Below are 20,299 nucleotides of genomic sequence, written 5' to 3' on the forward strand. Positions count from 1 at the left end.
TGGTGAAAGAGACGATGGCTTAATCTGGCTTGATGGAACAACAACTGCATGTTCCTCTGCTCCTCCTTTGATTACATACATCTATATCTGGCTCGTGTAGCAGTCCACTTGTTTGTTAAATCTATCGTGGGGGTCTCTGTGGCAGTAACATCTGGCTCACATCTGTTCAACAAGGATTTAGCTCTGTTTAAGTTGCTTTTCCCGTTCAGCAAGGCCATACTCTAAGTCACAATAAGCTGTCACCAACATCACATGTCCACAGCATCAAACCACACTCCATGCTTAAAGAATGTGTTATTCCTTCTGTCCCTTTATGCACACATTTTAAATGCCAGACTAAAGAAAAAGTGACATTTTCGTGATGAACTGGGCCAGTTGCACTCCCTGCAACCTGTAGGTCAAGCTAACCCATCATATGAAAGCCATTAGCTTTGTTTAAGGACAACATGGGATTCAAAGCACTGATTTCTGATTTGATTTTGTGGCGCTGTATACTATTGATAGCAGCATAAACACGACAAGTAGACTTCTCCCTTGGTGGAATGGATAACGCATCCGACCACTGATCAGAAGATCCTAGGTGCACTCTTGGCCTGCTCTGCACTTTGAACGCTTTCCCCGGGTTAATCAAGGATTCTGGTTATACAGCATCAATGTATGCTAAGACTTTATATTGGAAGAGCCTTACAAACCCAATAACTCTTCATGACTAAACTCTTAATAACAGTGAGGAGGAAATGCATTTTTAAACAGAGGAAACCTTCAGTCGAAGGAACTGAGACAAACGGGATTTGAGCTGCAGTCACCTGACTGAAAGTCAGGTACATCTGTGTTTCCATCACTAACCTTCTCACGTCTCTACAGGTTATATCAAAGCTTTTTCTCTAATATTGACTATCACATGCCTTTAAAGCCTGAAACATGAAATAATTCCCAGAAAAATCTTGATTTTTAAAAGAAATCAAATGTTTATTGACCCTTCTGATGAAATAAAATAATATTAATGTATCAAATGCGATACACTTGACTTTAAAGTGTAGGCTGCATTCACGTTCTGTTATAATAACCATGAATACAATTTTGCAGCTTGGAAATAGCATTCAGTTGCAGAAAGCATGTAAACCTATCTTCATGTCCAGCCCTTTAAAACTGTTTGTTTGCAAGCTCTTCTTATTTGGTGTGGCACAGTTCATGGTGGACAAACATCAGAAGTGGAAACTATTAAAAGTAAAAGAAACTTACTGTGCCAAGTAAAAAATAAAATTTTCATTATGCATACTGTATAAGACATGTGTCCAAAACTGCTTGGTCAGCAGGGCTAGGACACATTCACTGTACCTTATGTTCGGGCATATAATGCAGCTTCTTTTTCATCATACAAAATATCTATAGCCTGTGCTTATAGCTCTCTGGTGTAAGTTGATACATGAAATGCTGAATGTGCATTTTGATTAGAAGATTCATGTGTGAATCTAACTTTCCTCTGCAGCAACACAAAAAAATGTAACATCAGAGCATTTAAAGTGGTTGTGATTTTGTTTTTCACTTATCTTTCCTTCACCTTTAAAAAAATTCAGTCACTGCACAACCTTCAGGGTCAGGTGGAGGCATTGTGTTGAGCTAGATAAAGTATGAAATCACCAAAAAGCTTTCAGAAGAAATATTATAGAAGTGAAGTGTAATATAAAAAAAATCATTAGTTAACTTTGATTCACAGGTTTTAAATTGCATGTGCTTAACAAAAGCCTTTTAATATAATAATAATATTACAATATTATTGTAATATTATTAATTATTAATATAATACAGCGTTTTATATTATAGTTGCAAGGTGCCAGACAAAGGACAAAAACACATTTGTCAGAAAAGTGATAAAAAATGAAGATAACAAAGCTAACATTGTTAAATGGAGGTCAGAGAGGATAACAGCCAGCGGCCATAAACAGGACAGTAAAAAAGAGTGAAAGTTAAAGCAAATTATTCAGCCTCATCTTTTTCAGCATTGTATTTCAAAGTCATCTTCACATCACCAGGAACATGAATCGCTGAGGCTTTGCAGGATGCTGAACTGCTGGATTGATTAAAGGATTTGTATGGAAGATATTCTGAGGGTTTTTTTTCTCCCCACAATGCCTTTTTTTTTTACATCTTTGCAAATTCTGACATTTTCTGTGCGACCTTTGATTTCGTCAGCACAATATCCTGCTCCCTTGCTAATCAATGTACATCAGTGCCTTACTGCAAACTTTAATTTAGAGCTTGGACGGATGCTCACACAGTGCAGTCATGTATGCAGAGAAGGAAATGACTTCAAAAACAACAACAAAAAGAAAACAACACATTAAAATACTGATATCACAGGTATCCTGCAGGCGTGGAGTCTCTGCACTGATGCATAGTTCATGAAAGAAGCACCATGAAAGGTAAGCAGAAAACTTCTAAGTGGTATAAACTGTCTAAACTGTGTACAAAAACAAAGGTTACGCTGCCTCTGACAGAACGAGGAAGAAATTGTTTGATTTGAAAACAGGTTTCATTTTTTCTTCATCAAAGAATTTTAAAACTTTGCTGTGTTTTACAACAAATTCCCACTTGTCACAAAAAATGCTAGAAATCAGCGCTTTCTTGTCAATCATCTCACCACCAGAATCTGCATGTGTGCACTTCACTGAAAGCAAAGGCCAGCATTTGAAGAAACTTTTAAAAGTAGCGCTAAAACTCTAAAAACAGATAACACAGTCCTGCTTTACTTCCTGTGAGTGAAATATTGAACTTTTCGCTGCGTGACAATGAACCGAGAGTTGCTGTAAAGTTACTTTACAAAGGGAAACAATCTGTTTAATAACCAACTAATAGATTGATGAAAATCACATAGATGCTGTCTTATTACTTTGGCAAGTTTCGCAGGTTTAAACGGAGAAAAAAAATAGTGAAAACTCTTAGGCATTATTAAACTATCGTTATTTTTTCTACACTGAAATGTGGACTATATTGTATTTGTAAAGCACTTTTCAAATTAATTAATATCTCTTGTGGATGTTCACACTGAAAGTCAATTTATGCCAAAGGTAATACAAATTAGCATGTCCTTAATCACTTCCTTTGGGTCTACTGAGCCTGTATGTTTGTAGTAGGCAGCACATTAGTGACCAGTTAAAGCAGCAGGATAATGAGGATGATTTATGTTGTAGCCTTGTTTGGATGGAACAGTCCTAATTAGAGCAGCACATGCAGCACTCAGTGTTTTAGAGTGTGCAGATCTACTTTTAACCAGCAGAGGGTGACAGCAGCACTGCAGACAGGCTTCACTATGGGTCTGTTAAAGCGCACATCCAACCAGGCCCGTGCATGTGAGTCCTGTGAGGCTGCTGTGGCTCACTGCTCATCGTGCTTTACAGTGCTGGCACAGAGGGATTATTTATCTTTGTGTTCTTGCTGGACAACTCCTCCTCTATTGTCCAGCCATTCATTTGAAATCAATGCCACCAAGGACCAATCAGAGTGTTCTTTGAAGGAAAATTATGATTGCTCCTGAAGAGGGTCAATCATAAAACTGTCAGAAAACACCTTTACCTGCAGCATGGGGTTGCTTGTTTTATGCCTTGTCATCGGTGGGGCTTCATGCCCTTGGTTTTTTATTTTTTAAAGGTACACTTCAGTACTTTCTCTAGTCCCCAGTTTCACCCTGGTGATGTCATCCGTTTTGTCATCAGGGTTATTCTGACAGAAACTGAAAACAGGCATGTTTTGGAGGTGTGAGCATAGGAGGCAGCTGCATTGTGGGAAACAAAGCCTGACTAAGCAGCAATCTCTGGGGCTAAAAAATTTAAATCATCACAGAGGTGGAAAAAAACTGCAGTTCCTCTAATGTCCACTTGAGGCTCCAGCAGTGAGTCAGTCCCCATAGACTCCCCTGTTAAATTGTCCAACTTTACATGAGAAATAAACATGTCTACAGCCTACTACAAAAAATGTTTTGGGCTCTATAGTTAATGTCCCCCTTCTTGACAACTGCACAGGGGGTGCATGTAATAAAAATTCACCCTCTTTGGGTGCTTTGATTGACACGTGGATACCAAAGCAGGCATCTACTTATTAATGTCCTAGAAATGGATCTCTTGAGTGGTGTCAGTGCCTCTTGGAGCATTACTTCTGCAGTTATCTGACTAATAATATGGATGATGTGCAGTTAATTGTACTAAAAGAACATCCAAGAAGTCTGAGCACCAGTTTGGGTGAGTGAAATTCTAGGACTATATAAGTATGTTATGTCTGCTTGCTCCTGATTCACCCCTACAGTTTAGCCTATCTGAGGATTAGCCTTCAAATAATCAAACTCCATCTTTGATATACAGCCTATGAACTTGACCCATACTAGAAAATAAATATCATAATGTTTGAGCCTTTTTTTTTTTACATCTTTGGAGTCCTTTATGGAGGCACAGCATTCAGTGGAGCACCACCTTAAGCATTCAGCCTTAAATAAATCACATCCTCACAGGGAGAAGACAGGGGCTGTAAACACAGCATGACAAGGGCTCTCAATTACAATCTCAAACACGGCCACAAAGGCGGCTTCATTCTCTAAGAGGCTGCATGCCAATTAGCAGCGTTTGGTAGCTTTAAAGGGGCTCTTGCTGCACTTTGATATGCAAGCTTTCAAATGAATAACAAAGAGGCTGCCTCACAGGTGCATCATTAAAACACATGCAACAATTAGTCGATCGATAAAAGCAAATCAGTAGACAAATGAGAACGGCTGTTATCTGATAATCGATATCTAGCTTATAATAAATATTAAATAAATATAAATTATATTTTTATAGAACTTTTTGGTCGCACATAAGAGGCAATAAGATGACATCACCCGTATCACTTTTACTGTTCTGTCAGAGTTTTTGGCACCATTTAAATTTTAAAAATCCACTAAAATAAGAAACTTTAGTTCCTGCCATAAAAATAATCATATCTATGCACACAGACGCTCCTGCCTTGCATACAAATAATCTATATTGTATTCACAAAGGGATGCGTTCTTTTGGCACTTTGTACGGATAATTAGAAAGAAAGCAAAACACCACTAAAGAGAGCAGGTGTAACAGCTCTAATAAGATCTGTAAAGTAGCCCCTACAGTGGAGTGACGCAGGTTTGGCCACGGAGGAGTTTTTGGTGGACCAGGGGCTTTTAGAGGGACGCATTCAGAGTGTGCGCACCTGCGTAAAGCACAAGCAGCGTCCGCTATCCAGGAATTGCAACCCTGTACAGGTGAGACCAGCTGCTCCTCCGTCTATACGAGGAGGCACTCCCACGAGGAAGGATCTATTTCACAACAATGAATGACATTTCTGCTGGATTACAAACTACGAAGGGCTGCTCTTACGTTTTCTCCCCTGAGCAGCAGTGACCGTCGCGTCCAGACACCGACACCTTACGCACCGTCCTCTCACACATCTCTACTTGTTGTCCTCCTGCGACAAACATGACATCCCCGCTACTGGCTTATATCCTACTTCTTTCAGCCCTTCATACCTGGTAAGTGGCGCCCTTTGGTCGCGTGATGCGTTTTGGTGATGCTTTAAATGCTCAGGAAACTTTGTGGCTGGCTCTTAAGTTTGCGTGAAGGACTCAGTGACACTAACGATGTCTTTGCGTGCATGCACTCTGCAGACTGCGCTGCATGTTTTAAGTCAGTGTCATTGCTCCTGCTGTTTTCAGCCACCTTCTTTTATTTGTGTCCCTGTAGCTCTCTAACAATCGAGTCCGAGGAGGACTACGAGGATGTCACTGTGAACCAGATGCTGGCTCCTAAATCCCAGCAAACCGACGCCACGGAAATACTCAATAATTTACTGAAAGAATATGACAAGAAACTGCGACCGGATATTGGAGGTAAGGGTTACTTCTGTCCCAATTTCTCAGCTAACTAATCACAGAATTTGAATGCAAAGCAGCTTTCTCCTTATAGCCACACCTGTGTGAAACCTGGGGATGCTATTAGTTCTAGAATCAGATAAATGTAATGTTTAATTCAGAACCTACATAACACTGTACGCACGAACTGTGTACTAAAACCTTTAAGTGTCAATATTAGCTAAAGCCTTCCCAGGTTTGTCGCCACTGCTAACACTGAGCCCAAAAAGTCTGTTCCGAACTTAATTTCATTTTACAAGCTTAAATGTTCTTGTAAAAATGTACATAAAATACCTTTTTATTAGTCTTTTTTTAAGGTTTGCATTAATGAAAGATGCCCTCTCTGAAGACTCCATAAAACTGTCCAGCCGTTATAATGAAACAGCAATACTAAGTAAACCAAAACTTTTAAAAGGACTAAAAGTATTGACATTTTAAAATGTGAACTTACTATCAGCTATTTAAACACTACAATCTTCAGACATCCACACATGAAGCACAGGGGATAGGTGATTTCCTCCATCTCTCTTTGGCTGATAGAGGTGTTGGAGTAGCACTTTATAAAGTCTAACTTCAATAGCAGTGACAATGCCAGGGAATTTCTGAATATTGTAGAATTTATTTGTTCCTACAGCAGATGTGATTGTGCGCTGTTATTCCAGGATGTCAGGACCATTCTGCAGGAAAGTCTTTGACGGTCAGCTCTCCTTGGTCTTCTTTGGGTTTTTTGTGGTTGTTGAAAAGCTTTGAGGTGTTTGGCTTCATCACCCTGTTGACTCGTTCATTACAAAAATCCAAACTTGAGGGTGGGACATGTCTCTGAAGAATGGAGTGCTGCTTCTCCATGGTCAGAGTGGCGTTGATTCAGTGCACGTGTCCAGAATATTCCCACCCTCTCTATGGGTTTCATATAATGTGGTAACATCTCCTTATAGACACTCTTCTGTTGCTACCACTATCATCAAGATATTATATTAATATTGTTTTTCTTGCTATTCGCTGTGAAGTGCTCCCTTAGTCTACTCTTGTGGTCATAACTTTAAAGCAATGAATTTAGGGACATTCTTTCTTATTAGATGACACTATTTCGTGCATTTAATGGGCAGGTAAAGTTTTTTAGTGGTTTTACTTTCTGACCCACAATCACAAAGGGTCAAGGTGTAACTCATCAGCATGTCCTCATGAATATAAATTACATCTGAAGGTGGAAACTTTGAGTGGAGGAGAGAGATATGTAATTCCCTGACTCATTTTCTCCTGGATAAAGTGAATGTGTTTGTCAACTCTGAAGACTCTGAAGAGGCTCTGCTTCTGTTCTTGTTCAGGGTTTGTAAAGTGGCCTCTGGTGGCAGGCTGCTGCCATATGGTAATGTAGTTAGAATCAATGCATAACAAAGGGGGGCTTCTTAGAACACACTTCTGTGAGTTGTTGCTCGTTAGGTATTAACTTAAAAATGGACAACTTTCATCTTTGCAAAAAGAACAAGCAAGACATGGTTGAGCTGGAGGTCAGTCGTTAACCATCTGACAAAGCCGAGTTGCTTTGCGAGCAGCAGCAGCAGCAGGCGACATCCAGTTGACACCTAACAGCCTGTTGTGTTTAACAGCAGGCGTCGCCTCAGATGTGACCAAGATTCAGCTCGTGATCACGATTTCTTCTTTGCTGATGGAGGGTGTTTGCATTTGTAGCCTTGATTTAGATGGCACCTTGCTAACAAAACCTGTCCACAAATATCTAACTAGTGCTGGCAGGCCTGGGATCAGTAGTCTTGGTAAAATCATACTTTTATTAAAGGTGCTGCAGTTGCTATAGATGTGCGTAACAGTGCATCAGATGACTTTTTATAATGTGAATTTGTTTTGTTTTTTTGCAATGATAGCTGACAGATAATGACACTGGATTCTTACTTTGGGCCATGTAGGCATTTCATGCTAATATCAGCACTTTACCATCATCACATCATCATCACCAGCTGCTGTAATAAATCATACACCCAGTGATGAGAGTTAGTTGAGTGTTTGCGACTCATATGTGTGTGTGTATGTATATATATATTATATAGTGGTGTTTGTGTGTGTGTGTTGTGTGTCGTGTAGTTATTATCACTACGTATCATCAGTTATATATATATAATATATATATAATATATAATATATATATATAGTATATTTATATATACTATTATATATATATAATATATTATATGATATGATTATACATATATATATATATATATGTATATGTATGTATATTGTATATTATTATATGTATGTATGTATATGTATATGTGTATATATATATGTATATATATGTATATATATATATATATATATATATATATATATATATATTATGATATATATATATATATATATATTATATATATATATATATATATAAATAGTATATGTTGGGGAGGTCCTGATATGCAGACTCAAAGAGTTTAGGAGCAGTCACCGCAAATGCCCGGTCTCCTCTGTGTTTTAATCTGGACCTTGGGACAACTAGTAGCATTTGGTCCGCAGAGCTCAAAGATCTTGCAGGAGTATACCAGGTTAGATGACCAGAAACATATGTAGGAGCTAGTCCATGCAGCGTCTTAAAAACAAGTGTTAAAATCTTAAAATCAATTCGAAAACTGTTTGGCAGCCAATGTAATGATGCAAGTATGGGAGATATGTGATCTTGCTTGCACGTGCCAGTTAGGAGCAGTGCTGCAGCGTTTTGGATGAGTTGAAGCTGGCCAATTGATGACGAGGTAACATCAGAGTAGAGGCTATTACAGAAGTCGAGGCGAGATGAGATGAAGGCATGGATCGCGTTCTCAAAATCTCTGAAACAGAGAAATGGCTTAACTTTTGCAAGGAGGCGAAGATGAAAGAAGTTGGTCTTGATTACATTGTTTATCTGTTCATCAAATGTTAAATTGCTGTCAAAGATCACTCCTAATTCCTTGCAAATGATTTTCTATAGTTTTTTAAGGGCCCAAAGTCGTAATGGTTACAAGGAACAAAGACAATGACCTCAGTTTTCTGTTCATTTAAAATGAGAAAATTTAAAGCCATCCATGCCTTAGCATCTTCCAGACAATCAAACAGTCCCTTCAGAGGATTCACAGATTTGCGTTTCAGCGGAAGGTAGATTTGAGAGTCATCTGCATAGCAATGAAACGAGATACTGTATTTTTGAAAAATTTAACCCTTGGGGAGCATGTAAATTGAAAAAAAGAGTGGGCCAAGAATAGAGCCCTGGGGGACCCCACAAAAAAGTGTGGTCCTTGGAGATAATTTGCCTCTGAGTGTAAGAGAGAAAGTTTGATTAGATAGGTAGGATTTAAACCATTCCAAAACAATTCCTTTAATTCCGACACATTGTTGCAGCTGAAAGATAAGAATCCCATGATCTATTGTATCAAAAACAGCACTGAGATCTAATAATTTTAAAATGTCAGAATCTCCTGAGTCAGTAAAAGTTAAAAGATCAGTTTCAGCACTGTGGTGCATTTTAAAACCAGACTAGAATACTTCACCAATGTCGTATTTATCTAAGAAGGCCTGGAGCTGCCAAACCTACAATTTTCTCCAGAACTTTTGAAAAAAGGGCACTTTAGAGATTGGTCTGTAATTTGATAAAACTGTTGAGTCCAGATTCTGCTTTTTAAGGATAGGTTCCACAACAGCATGTTTAAAGTCGGAGGGAACGGAGCCTGACTGAAGACTATTGACAATGGAAAGTAAGCATGAACCAACAGTGTCAAAAAACTTGTGCAAGTTCTTTCAAATGCAAGCCGTAAGCTCCGGAGCTAAAAGCCAAAAGATGGCAAAACCATCTAAACATGTTATCAGCCTGCTACAAAAGTGTCTGCTAGGCTTCACCTGAGTTTTTGGAGTCACTCAACAGGAGCTCTGCACTGTGCTCCATTGTTCAAGCATTTTTGATGCAATTATATGGCGATGGCTGCGGTGCCGTTCATTGTATTAACCGACCATCTGAGAAGTCTGTGCTGCAGTTTTGATTTTATTTGGATGCTTCAAGATGAACTGCTGAGTCCAGAACCAATAGATGAGATCACAGTGGCTATATTCAAGCTTTTTATACACCCAATAGCGAAACTCTTCTCATTTCCAAATGTAGATCTACTGATCAAGATTAATCATTCATTTGGGGAGAACTGCATTAAGAGATAAATTAGTGTTCTCAAAGCATGCAAACTGCCTCAAGTTTTCTCTTTAACCTAATTGGGAAGTCTTAATAGATCCATAGAAGAAGAGACCATTATTGTCGGCACCTGCACCATTTGGCTTCAAAAAGGGAGAAACCCACAGATGATGTCACAGTGGCTACGTCTATCTTTTGTATACAGTTTGTTGTTTTGGACAACGAAGTAGGTGGATCCTTCAGCATCTCTTTGAGATTCTTCAGTCACTGCTTTAGCAAACAGGATTTTTACAACCTGAATCTTGTATAATATCTCTGTTACTATGGATACCAAGTAGTGCAAGCTCCGTTGTTCCTGTCTGGGAAAAAATAAAGGGCACAAAAGAAAGAAATGTGATTGGTACGCTAGGTGTTACTCAGTGGCACGTATAGATGACCTCACACATGCTCTGGAAAAGCCCTTTCAATGCATTCCTGAGAGAGATGGTCCCGTTCTTACATCCTTAGTGCCACTTTATTAGAGTTACTTTCTCAATGTTTCACTCCAGAAAATAACCCTGAACTCTCACTTTCCTCAGTTGATAGAACAAACCTAAAGTTTACTATGTCATCTGCTCATCCTGTGGTCAATTTCAGTTTTTTAAACTGTTTTTCTTGGTGTTTTAAATCCTCCTCTGACTGTTGTGATTCATACAAACAAGGGATCGGTTAGATTTTCCATCAGCAAACGGCATAACGATGGTCTTTGTCAGAGCTACATAAATACCACTTGTTCTAGAGTTATCCAGTGCTCAGCTGGATGCTTACTTTTAATCCAAACATTAATGTCATGTAAATTTGTTTTCTCTTGCTATTACTCATGTGCTTTCACTGCAGTTTAATCTATCTAAGCTTCCTGAAGCTTCAAGAATAACATATTGGAGAGGATAACATATTGGAGAGGATAAATAATGTGCAATTTCCCTGTAGCTCGGTAATCTATTTTTCGTTATAACCTGGTAACATCTAACAGTAATATAACTGAGTTTCCCTGGAAACCACAATAACAATAACAAAAAAAAATCTCAAACAGGTCCATTTAGTAGCTTATTTGTGTGCTTTCAGTAATGTTACTTAATTCCTTACAGCAGCCAACAAATCTCCAGCAGGGCTGTGATGCCTTCATGCCACCTAATTAATAATGTCCCTTTTAATGTATGAAGGAATAATCTCTTTGCAAAGACATACACTGGAAAAATACCATTAATGGAGATGTCAAAGCCAGGAACCATTTGAACTTCTGGCCCAAAAGGATTGAAGAATTATGCCCACATGGTGAAATTGAGGCATAGCAGATTTTTCTGTGTGTGTTCAGACAGCAATACTTTGCTGAATGCTTTATGATGGCATGGTATACGAAATATACCCTGTCTTCGCTTCTTTGTTTGAATTTTGTCTCTAGCACAAACTATAACAGCATTCCGGTCATTTAAAGGAATGGTTACAATTACATATTATATAAACGTAACTGACATCCAACAGCACAATTTTCACTCTGAAAAAGAAAAGAAACAGCCATGAATTTACGCTGAGCCAAATGGTCAACAGGACCGTCTAAAAAATGCTAAGTGCAATTATGAGGAGCATTTCAAGAGTCACAAATGTGCTTTTTTTGTGTATCGCACAAAAAAAAAAGCCTCAACAATGTTCTTAGACTGACGGTAGGTCAGACAAACTTTCTCAGCACGATGATCACGCTTCAGAAGCTTTGCAATTTTGAGACTGCTGCATCCCTCTGCAAGATATCTCACTATTTTTGACTTTTCTGAGCCCTTCAAGTCCTTCTTTTGACCCATTTTGCCAAAGGAAAAGGACGTTGCCTAATAATTATGCACGCCTGATATAGGGTGTTGATGTCATTAGACCACACCCCTTCTCATTACAGAGATGCACATCACCTAATATGTTTAATTGGTAGTAGGCTTTCGAGCCTATACAGCTTGGAGTAAGACAACATGCATGAAGAGGATGAGGACAAAATACTCATTTGCCTAATAATTCTGCACTCCCTGTATGGGAGTGATGGATGCACTGAAACAGCAAACAAGTGAAAGTCATGAATAGAACGGGACTTTTACTTTTTATGGATGATGTGTGTGCTAGACTGTTCAGCAGTCACCCACAGGATGTATGAGTCCAGACTTTGTGTCTGAGTAATAAACACAGTGACCTTTTCACTAAGCTTCTTCAGGGACTATTTTTCTGGTGGGTTTTTTTGCTGTTTTTTTTTTTTTTCCCATCGCACCCACGAGGAGTCATTTACACGGAAAATTATTATTCTATAGTGTATCAGAGATCTGTATTCCTCCTGGCCGCCCAGCCACAGCACACTAAATTAACTTGTATGGATAATTTCAAAGAAGAGACGATAAATAGGATGCGGGCAATTAGCATTTATTTTTTGTAATTCCCCTGACCACACACCACAGATAAGTACATTAGAAAGCCATTTGTTGTGTTGTGGGTCCTTTGATGACAGATGGTGAGCTGAAGTCATTTGACCTTGTCCTGCTGGCATTAATGAATGTGACTTTTTAAACTCGTAGTTAAACAAGAGGCGTTTCTAACACATGGGCTGAATGTAAAATGATGCCTCTTTTGAGGTTGTGGAGTGAGAGTCAACTTTAAATGTCCAAATGTCATTTTTTCCTGTTATTGTACTTCACTGGTTATGATTTTAGGAGGAAAACATAAAGAAAAGGTGAATTTTAAGTAAACTTGATATTTTTCCCACCTGGTATTGTTTTTTAACCTTTAACTGTCTGAGTGGCATCAGTTGTGATCCCAGCTGTATATTTTTATGTACTGTAGTAATGTGAAATATCATAAAAACCCTCCTTATAATTAATTTGTCAGACTACTTGTCCTGTAACTTCTGATCATTGATATAGGTTAAAACATGGAAAGCTGTGTGGAAATATGTGTTTTTAACATTGTGGACTTGGACTTGTGGATTTAATTGTAATTTGTTGGTAATTATTCAGTGATTAGGCTAGAGCCCCGCAGGGGACATGGGAGAAAAAAAAATTAAGCCGGACTTTTCCGAGATCTCGCAAAAGTTTTGCGAGATTTCGCAAAACTAACTCAGGATCTCGCAAAAGTTTTGCGAGATCTCACAAAACAAACTCGGGATCTCGCAAAACTTTTGCGAGATCTCGCAAAAGTTGAATTCCAACAATGGCGGCAGCTACTTAGTTGTAATATTACTCTTTCTGGGTCACAAAATACACTTTTAAGATATTTTGAGGCGTGAATGTAGTTGTGTAAACGTCAGATACCTGCTCGGTTTACAAGCCATCACATATTTGCAAAAGTGCTCCGATGTTTTCAGAGATCTGACACCCACTAGCTCGAAGCTAACGGGAGATCGAGACCTACTACAGCCGGGAGGAACACCGCTTTCCCGGCACATCGTGCCTCGACCTCCCGGTCGGCTTCGAGCTGGCGGGCTTCGAAGAATGCGGCTAAAACTTTTGCGAGATCTCGCAAAACTTTTGTGAGATCCCGAGTTTGTTTTGCGAGAGATCGAGACCTACTACAGCCGGGAGGAACACCGCTTTCCCGGCACATCGTGCCTCGACCTCCCGGTTGGCTTCGAGCTGGCGGCCTTCGAAGAATGCGGCTAAAACTTTTTCGAGATCTCGCAAAACTTTTGTGAGATCCCGAGTTTGTTTTGCGAGATCTCGCAAAAGTTTTTGCGAGATCTCGCAAAAGTCCGTCTTAATTTTTTTTTTCTCCCATGTCCCCTGCGGGGCTCCGTACGATATAAAAGATATATGATACAAACGATATAAATTTGGCCAACGATAGAGATTTTGACTATACCGCTCTATCGCAATAGCAATGCTTTTTGGTCGAAAGCATTGCAGCGGCTACAACCATGCAAATCATGCCGACAGTCATGGCAAAGAGATGAAGCACTTTTGAAATATGGGGAAAGCCAAAAACTGCGCTTCCTCCACTTCCGTAACATTGATTTATTAAAGTTGAATTCTCTCGCAGCTGTTCTCTTCCCATGTTGTTGCAGTATATTAATAACTAACCTTGTATTGTGGATGAATAATCTCAGTTGTTCTCCTGACTGAAGTTTGGCCCGTGTATAGCATCCTGCTATGCGATTGCATTTGTTCATACAGAATCCCTCACGTTAACTTTTATCGAGTGAAAAAGCGTTCATCCTCCAGCTTCACTGTGCTAATGTTATGCTAACATAGCTGTGTCGCTAGCGATCACGTAGCACAACATTATATACCAGGTAGTCGAACTTCAGTAACCCTGCAAACGCCACTGCTGTTTAGTTTTCTGTCTTCATTTATGTTGGAAGTGATAGCAGAGCTGTACGTTTTAATTAGTTTCAGAAATCTCAGTCAGAACATGGTATGTCATGTTTAGGTGGAAACTAGCGAGCTAGCTTCCTGCTAACTTCTAACTCCGTTAAATTTAATAAATTCTGTTTTCATGGATGCATGGATGTTAAACTTAATTGTTACACCTGCTAAAGCAGCAACGCTGATGATTTCATTAAAGATGAAAGAATTTAGACCGTTTTTAACTCTCAGTGTTCGTTTGACTTTGGGACCTGAAATGGATGGAGTTTTGGACCCAGATTACTCCGCGAAGCTCCTCACTACGGCAGCCGTAATGCTCTGACAATCCATCAAGCAGTGCGGCTTACCAAAGTTGTACTAAAACATTTTTAACAGATTTCTGCACACCAAAATCGGTTTGAGGTCAGTAAGCACAACCAGAATTCATACATAAGGCACACTCTCGATTTTTGAGAAAATTAAAGGATTTTAAGTGTGCCTTATAGTGTGGGAAATGGGTTATACAGAAGAAAAGAATATATCGTGATATATATCGTTACCGCACGTGCTTCAAATTATATCGCGATATGGATTTTAGGCTATATCGCCCAGCCCTAGATTAGGCATTACATTTTGTAAGGAGGAGTTCTTTTAAATAACCTAGACACTTTTGATTTGTTCTGCTGAAAAAAAAAATATTAGACACCAACATGATGTTTGTTCAGATTTAATTTAATACACAAGAATGGGAGTTATAAAGGATGAATAATACCGGTAATAATGATAAAAAGAAGACGAAGAAGAAGATACGAAGAAGAAGAAAGTTGTGAAATTACTGTTACAGCAGCCAAAAACATAACAAACAAAAAATGAAAAACAAATACATTACACTAAAGAAAGAAGCACTAAAATATTTAAATAGAAAAAGTTAAATAGAAAATATAGAAAAGCGCTCAATAAATCAAAATCTCAATATGATACAATAAGGGGCTTCAGTATAAATTAAATGCAGGTATCTCTAACATCTGTGTCAGTGTGTCAGCTTCGTGTTCCACTGCATCTCCAGCAAATGGTGGGGGGTCGGGATCCATTCATTATCCACATCCATTAACCACAGCCATTTGGGTAACCTCTGAGTTAGCTGATTGAGGAATCCAAACAGGGTGTTGATTCAAACAGTGATGAATTCCCTCGGTGAGTAACAGAGACACATTCCAACAGCTTGCAGTTCAGCATTCAGGTCCCAGAAACGTGGCTTTTTCACTAACATGCCTGATATTACAAGGACATGGTACTGGAACCCGTACCTTTTAGTCATAACAGGTGGAGTCTTCACATTTATTCTTACGTCTCTGTTGACCTGAAAAGTCTCGAAGCTGATGAGTGAGGCAGTCTCAGTGCAACGATCCATGAACTCTTCTGGTCTTAATAATCTAATCAAGTTCATCCATATTATTGTCCAAACACCACACTGATCAGCTACATCTTATTACGAAGTCACCAGGTCATCTAGATTTTGTTGTTAAAATGACAAAAGATTGTGTTTGACTTCTTCTGAAATAAAAGTGTTTGAAATCTATAACTAATGACTTTTGAATAGTTAGTAATATCTATCACATGCAGATAAAGGAAATGGTACAGGTATGATAAACACATGATAATAACTTATCACTTTAGATGTTAAAACACAGGCAATTTTACGTAAAACACTTTAAGAAATCACTTAACTGTATATGAAAGATAAATATAGTTATGGTTGGTGATGTTTCATTTGAAGCTTAAGGGTTTAGGGGACCATAACTCTGACAGTCTCGGTCGTTGTGTCTTTGGGCAAGACACTTCACCCGTTGCCTACTGGTGGTGGTCAGAGGGCCCGGTGGCGCCAGTGTCTGGCAGCCTCGCCTCTGTCAGTGCGCCCCAGGGTGGCTGTGGCTACAATGTAGCTTGCCATCACCAGTGTGTGAATGGGTGGCTGACTGAATGTAGTGTAAAGCGCTTTGGGGTCCATAGGGACTAAGTAAAGCACTATACAAATACAGGCGATTTACCATTTACCAGTCTATGGAAGAGGACTGGTCAAGTTTAGCACATATTCCTGTATAAGAATTCCAAACAGCTGTGTTTACAACACCTCTGGATTGACATGTTGTCACACTTTCCTCAGACAGCTTTTTCTAGCTCCATTACCAGACGAAAAATTACGTTATACACTAATGAGACCGCTCGAAGTGACAAATTGTGATGAACGATGGCAGTCATCTAATCTATGACAAATGAATTGTTCTCTGTGACTGCTTCACAATCAAGGCGCCCCGTTTATTTTTTCTTTAAACATGAAACAGCAGTCGTTTGCATCTGCAGGAACATAACCCCTGTCTGATTTAAAAACAATGGGGTGATGGATGAAAAGAATAAAAGCAGTGCTGCATAATAACAGGCGCACATACGTAGCCCTCTAATGAACTTTAAACGTTTTCTTTCATTAATGTGCACAAAAGGTTTAAAGCTAACAACTACAGTAAAATAAGAGGCTTTCAAATGACAAAAGAGGAAGAAGTACAAAAGAAATGTGCAGCTTCAAGTGGAGCCCATTCACACAGAAAAATGACGGAGACATTTGTTTAGACATTTGTTACCTAGTAACTATTTTGGCTCCTGTCAGGATACGTCAGACTCAGCTTTGAAAGCAGTGACAGTGATTGATTGATCCAGTTTACACATTGTACGTTTGGTTCACTCTAATACATCACGAGTATTTGTCTCAGTGTCTGGGAAGAAGAGAAAGCCTCCTTTGTATAATGTGGGAGATGAGCGGGGCAGTCTGTCACAATCAAGTCAACCGGTTATTGTTACTGTTGTTTGTGGATTTAGACTTAAACATCTTTATTTATACTGCTTAAAGGATTTTTGTGCAATTAGGTCGGAAGTTTGATCATGATCCAAGGAACAGATATTTCTAACCATAACATAAGGTTGAAAGCATCCTAGAATTCAAGTTTAGATTTTTCTGTCAGGGTGATTCACGTGGCCATTTATAAAGAGCCTTATAGTATTACTTCAGTAACTGCAATGTGCACCAGTAAGCCACAATATTAAAACCATTTGCTTGACCAATAGGGGAATATACTCGGGACTTGTGCAGGTGCCCTGTGGTCTCTGCCTCGGGGCCATTGGCAGCAGATCTTTTAGGTCCTGTGGGTTGCAGCACAGTTGGTGTTCAAAATGCTGAGGAGGGTTGTCATGAACCACAGTGCATGCACACTAGTGGGATCCAAGAGCAGACTCAATACGCCTAATGCGTATTGAGTCTGGAGAACAGCTTTTATTCTTTTAACAAAAGGTGACCCGGAACAACCAAGGTAGCGAAAATGTGGAACTGAAGAAAACCGCGAAGACAAACGAAACAGGGAGGCCGTAATCGGGACCGTGGGGCTCAGAAGGGGGGAGTGTGTCCGTGGGAAGCGAACCCGAGGAGGCAGTGATGAGGACAGATGGTGCACTTAGTGATCCGAGCAGGCTGAAGGACAGGCAGGTGGCAGACACAAATTGACGTAGTTCATGTAACACATATATACAAAGCTTTTGCGGGGAGCCCAGTTACCACTGAGGGGTGACTAACGGACTGGCGTGGAGCATCCGTCAGCGCAGGGTTAAAAAGTCCTCCAGGTAATTTCCCGGAATGGGATGCAGGTGTGATGGTGATGGTCCAGCCCAGGGGTGTGGCCACCGGGGCATCCCACACACTCCTTAGACACAGGGCCACGGACCATGACAAGGGTGGTACATGTCAAAACAACCTACTCACCAGGACCCAAGGTTTCAAAGCAGAACTTTGCACTTTAACAAGATGATTAATAGGCATAACTTTAAAGTCAGTGGTTTTATTGTTTCAATTTAAATCAGGGGCTCTGTCGAAATACATTTAACGGTCACAATCTGTGATGCACTCTTTATACGTGCAACAAGAGACAGCTGAAAAGTGCTAAAAGCACTAAGGTATGAGTACAACTCTTAGATTGAAGTTGGCCTTGATTGCAGCTGTATTGCAGTTATTTTCCCACACTTTCATTAAAGGGCCCTCCTTAAACTGGCTCTGGTGTCTACTTACTGGGTGACAGATGATCAGCCGTGGTACAGCTAGCCCGAAGGGGGTGATCTGTTCTGCTTTTTGAATATTTCAGAGCCCTTGGCATTTCTTCTTGCAATGAGCTCAGACAGTGAGAGTAGAAGTCTTTATGCCATCAGTCCTTATGCTGTGGCTTAGAGTATGCAGACGCCAACCGAGAGGCTGGGACTATCCCATGTGTGGTTATGTCATCAGGAGTTCCTGCTAGCTCATGTGATTAACAACCAGACTAAAATATGCAGCACTGGGTAGTAGCTACTCCAACTATGGGGAAGGACAAGAAAAAAGTTATAGTAATAATTTTTAAATGATTTTTCTAAAGCTTGAGATACTTAATAAATTATGTAGTCACGTGTGTGAGGTATCTAGTCAAAAAGATTGGTTGGTAAAAATGTTTCTTGGCAATAGTCAGAATTTGAACAAGTTTTTTGGTCAGTTATTATAATCATAAGTCAAAATTATGACTTACTGAAGCAGGATTATAGAACAGTTATTCAAACATTTGATTTGACAAAATAATCAGATTGTAAGAGAAGTTTTTTTAAGTGAACTTATGTAATCAAGGTAAATGAGTTGTTAAAGCCGGTTTACGTTAAGTTAAAAGATCTTTTTTTTAACTTAATATTTCAATCAAAGTTTCTTTGTCTGATAAATGAAAGGATTATAAACATAAGTAATAATGTTGTGGTACGAGCACTAGTAGAAAAACTATATTTCATGTTACATTGTGACTTAGATTGAAAAGAGATACTCAAAACTATGATTAATTTTAAAATTAAACATTTGCGTTATTTCACAATTTTAAAATGACAGAAAATTAAGACAGACATTTTCCACTTGAGATTATATGATATAACATTTTGTTTAACTACAGAATTACTATTTTAATTGCAAGATAAAATGTTAATTAACTAGATCAAAATCATAATGTAGTATCCAGTGTTCTTATATTCACCAAGTCTGTAGTTAAATACGGTTCATTTTTATATAGTCAAACTTTTTCAGTTTTATATACTTTATGGTAGGTTTATACATTATGAGTCTTTATAAGTATAGTATAATTATGATAACACTTTGCCATCACTGTGTAGATCAGAATCCAACTGAATTAGAAATAAAGAAACACAATAATTACCAAGATTAGAAAAAACTGATGTGAATTTTGCAATATATGTATTTAAAAAGTTTAACAAATACTTTGTAATGATATTAATGTGACAACACATAAACTAATTAGACTTGAAAATCTCATAATATGAAGAACTGTATTAAAACAGCTCTAAACAAAGTGAGCACAACAGCAAACTGGAACCACCAGATAACAAAAGAGTCAAGAAACAACTCAAACATTAAATATATTTAATCTCAAAAGGAAACTAAAACTCAGAAAACTAAAAACCATTTCTCAAAGACCTGGGAACCATGGCACTTACTTCTTGCTCTATACCTTTTTGTGATAAATCCTGAGAAATTACTGAAAAACAGAAGGTAGCCACTCAATAGAGGATTTGGTGGGTAGAGCCAAATTCCCTCAGAATAACACAGGAGGTCAGAAGAACTGATCAGGTTGACTATTTAAATAAACTCGGATGGTTACGAATGTTACATCCAGTGAAAGCAAAGATAATGAAAATGCATTTTCAGTGCTGTTTGTCATCGTTTGACAGTTCATGGAGACTAAAGCAGCAAAAGATAAAGAGAGGTGAGAAGTAACATGGACTTATAGATGAGTACCGTCCTGGCATTCCTTTGTCTTT

The 20,299-nt window shown here is 38.8% G+C and overlaps 1 protein-coding gene across 1 annotated transcript in view; it reads left to right on the plus strand.

The window, feature by feature from the left end:
- Positions 1 to 5,184: 5,184 nt before the first annotated feature.
- Positions 5,185 to 20,299, plus strand: part of LOC102313823 (gamma-aminobutyric acid type A receptor subunit gamma3) — a 72,652-nt gene continuing 57,537 nt past the window's right edge. Inside the window, exons 1-2 of the mRNA XM_014332826.2 lie at positions 5,185 to 5,533; positions 5,745 to 5,890. Coding sequence (XP_014188312.1) covers positions 5,481 to 5,533; positions 5,745 to 5,890 — 199 coding nt within the window. The 5' untranslated portion in view covers positions 5,185 to 5,480. The remainder of the gene's footprint in view (positions 5,534 to 5,744; positions 5,891 to 20,299) is intronic.

This window comes from Haplochromis burtoni, unplaced genomic scaffold (genome assembly GCF_018398535.1).
Source record: "Haplochromis burtoni strain Fernald_Lab_line unplaced genomic scaffold, NCSU_Asbu1 Contig_13, whole genome shotgun sequence".
Taxonomy (NCBI): Eukaryota; Metazoa; Chordata; class Actinopteri; order Cichliformes; family Cichlidae; genus Haplochromis; species Haplochromis burtoni.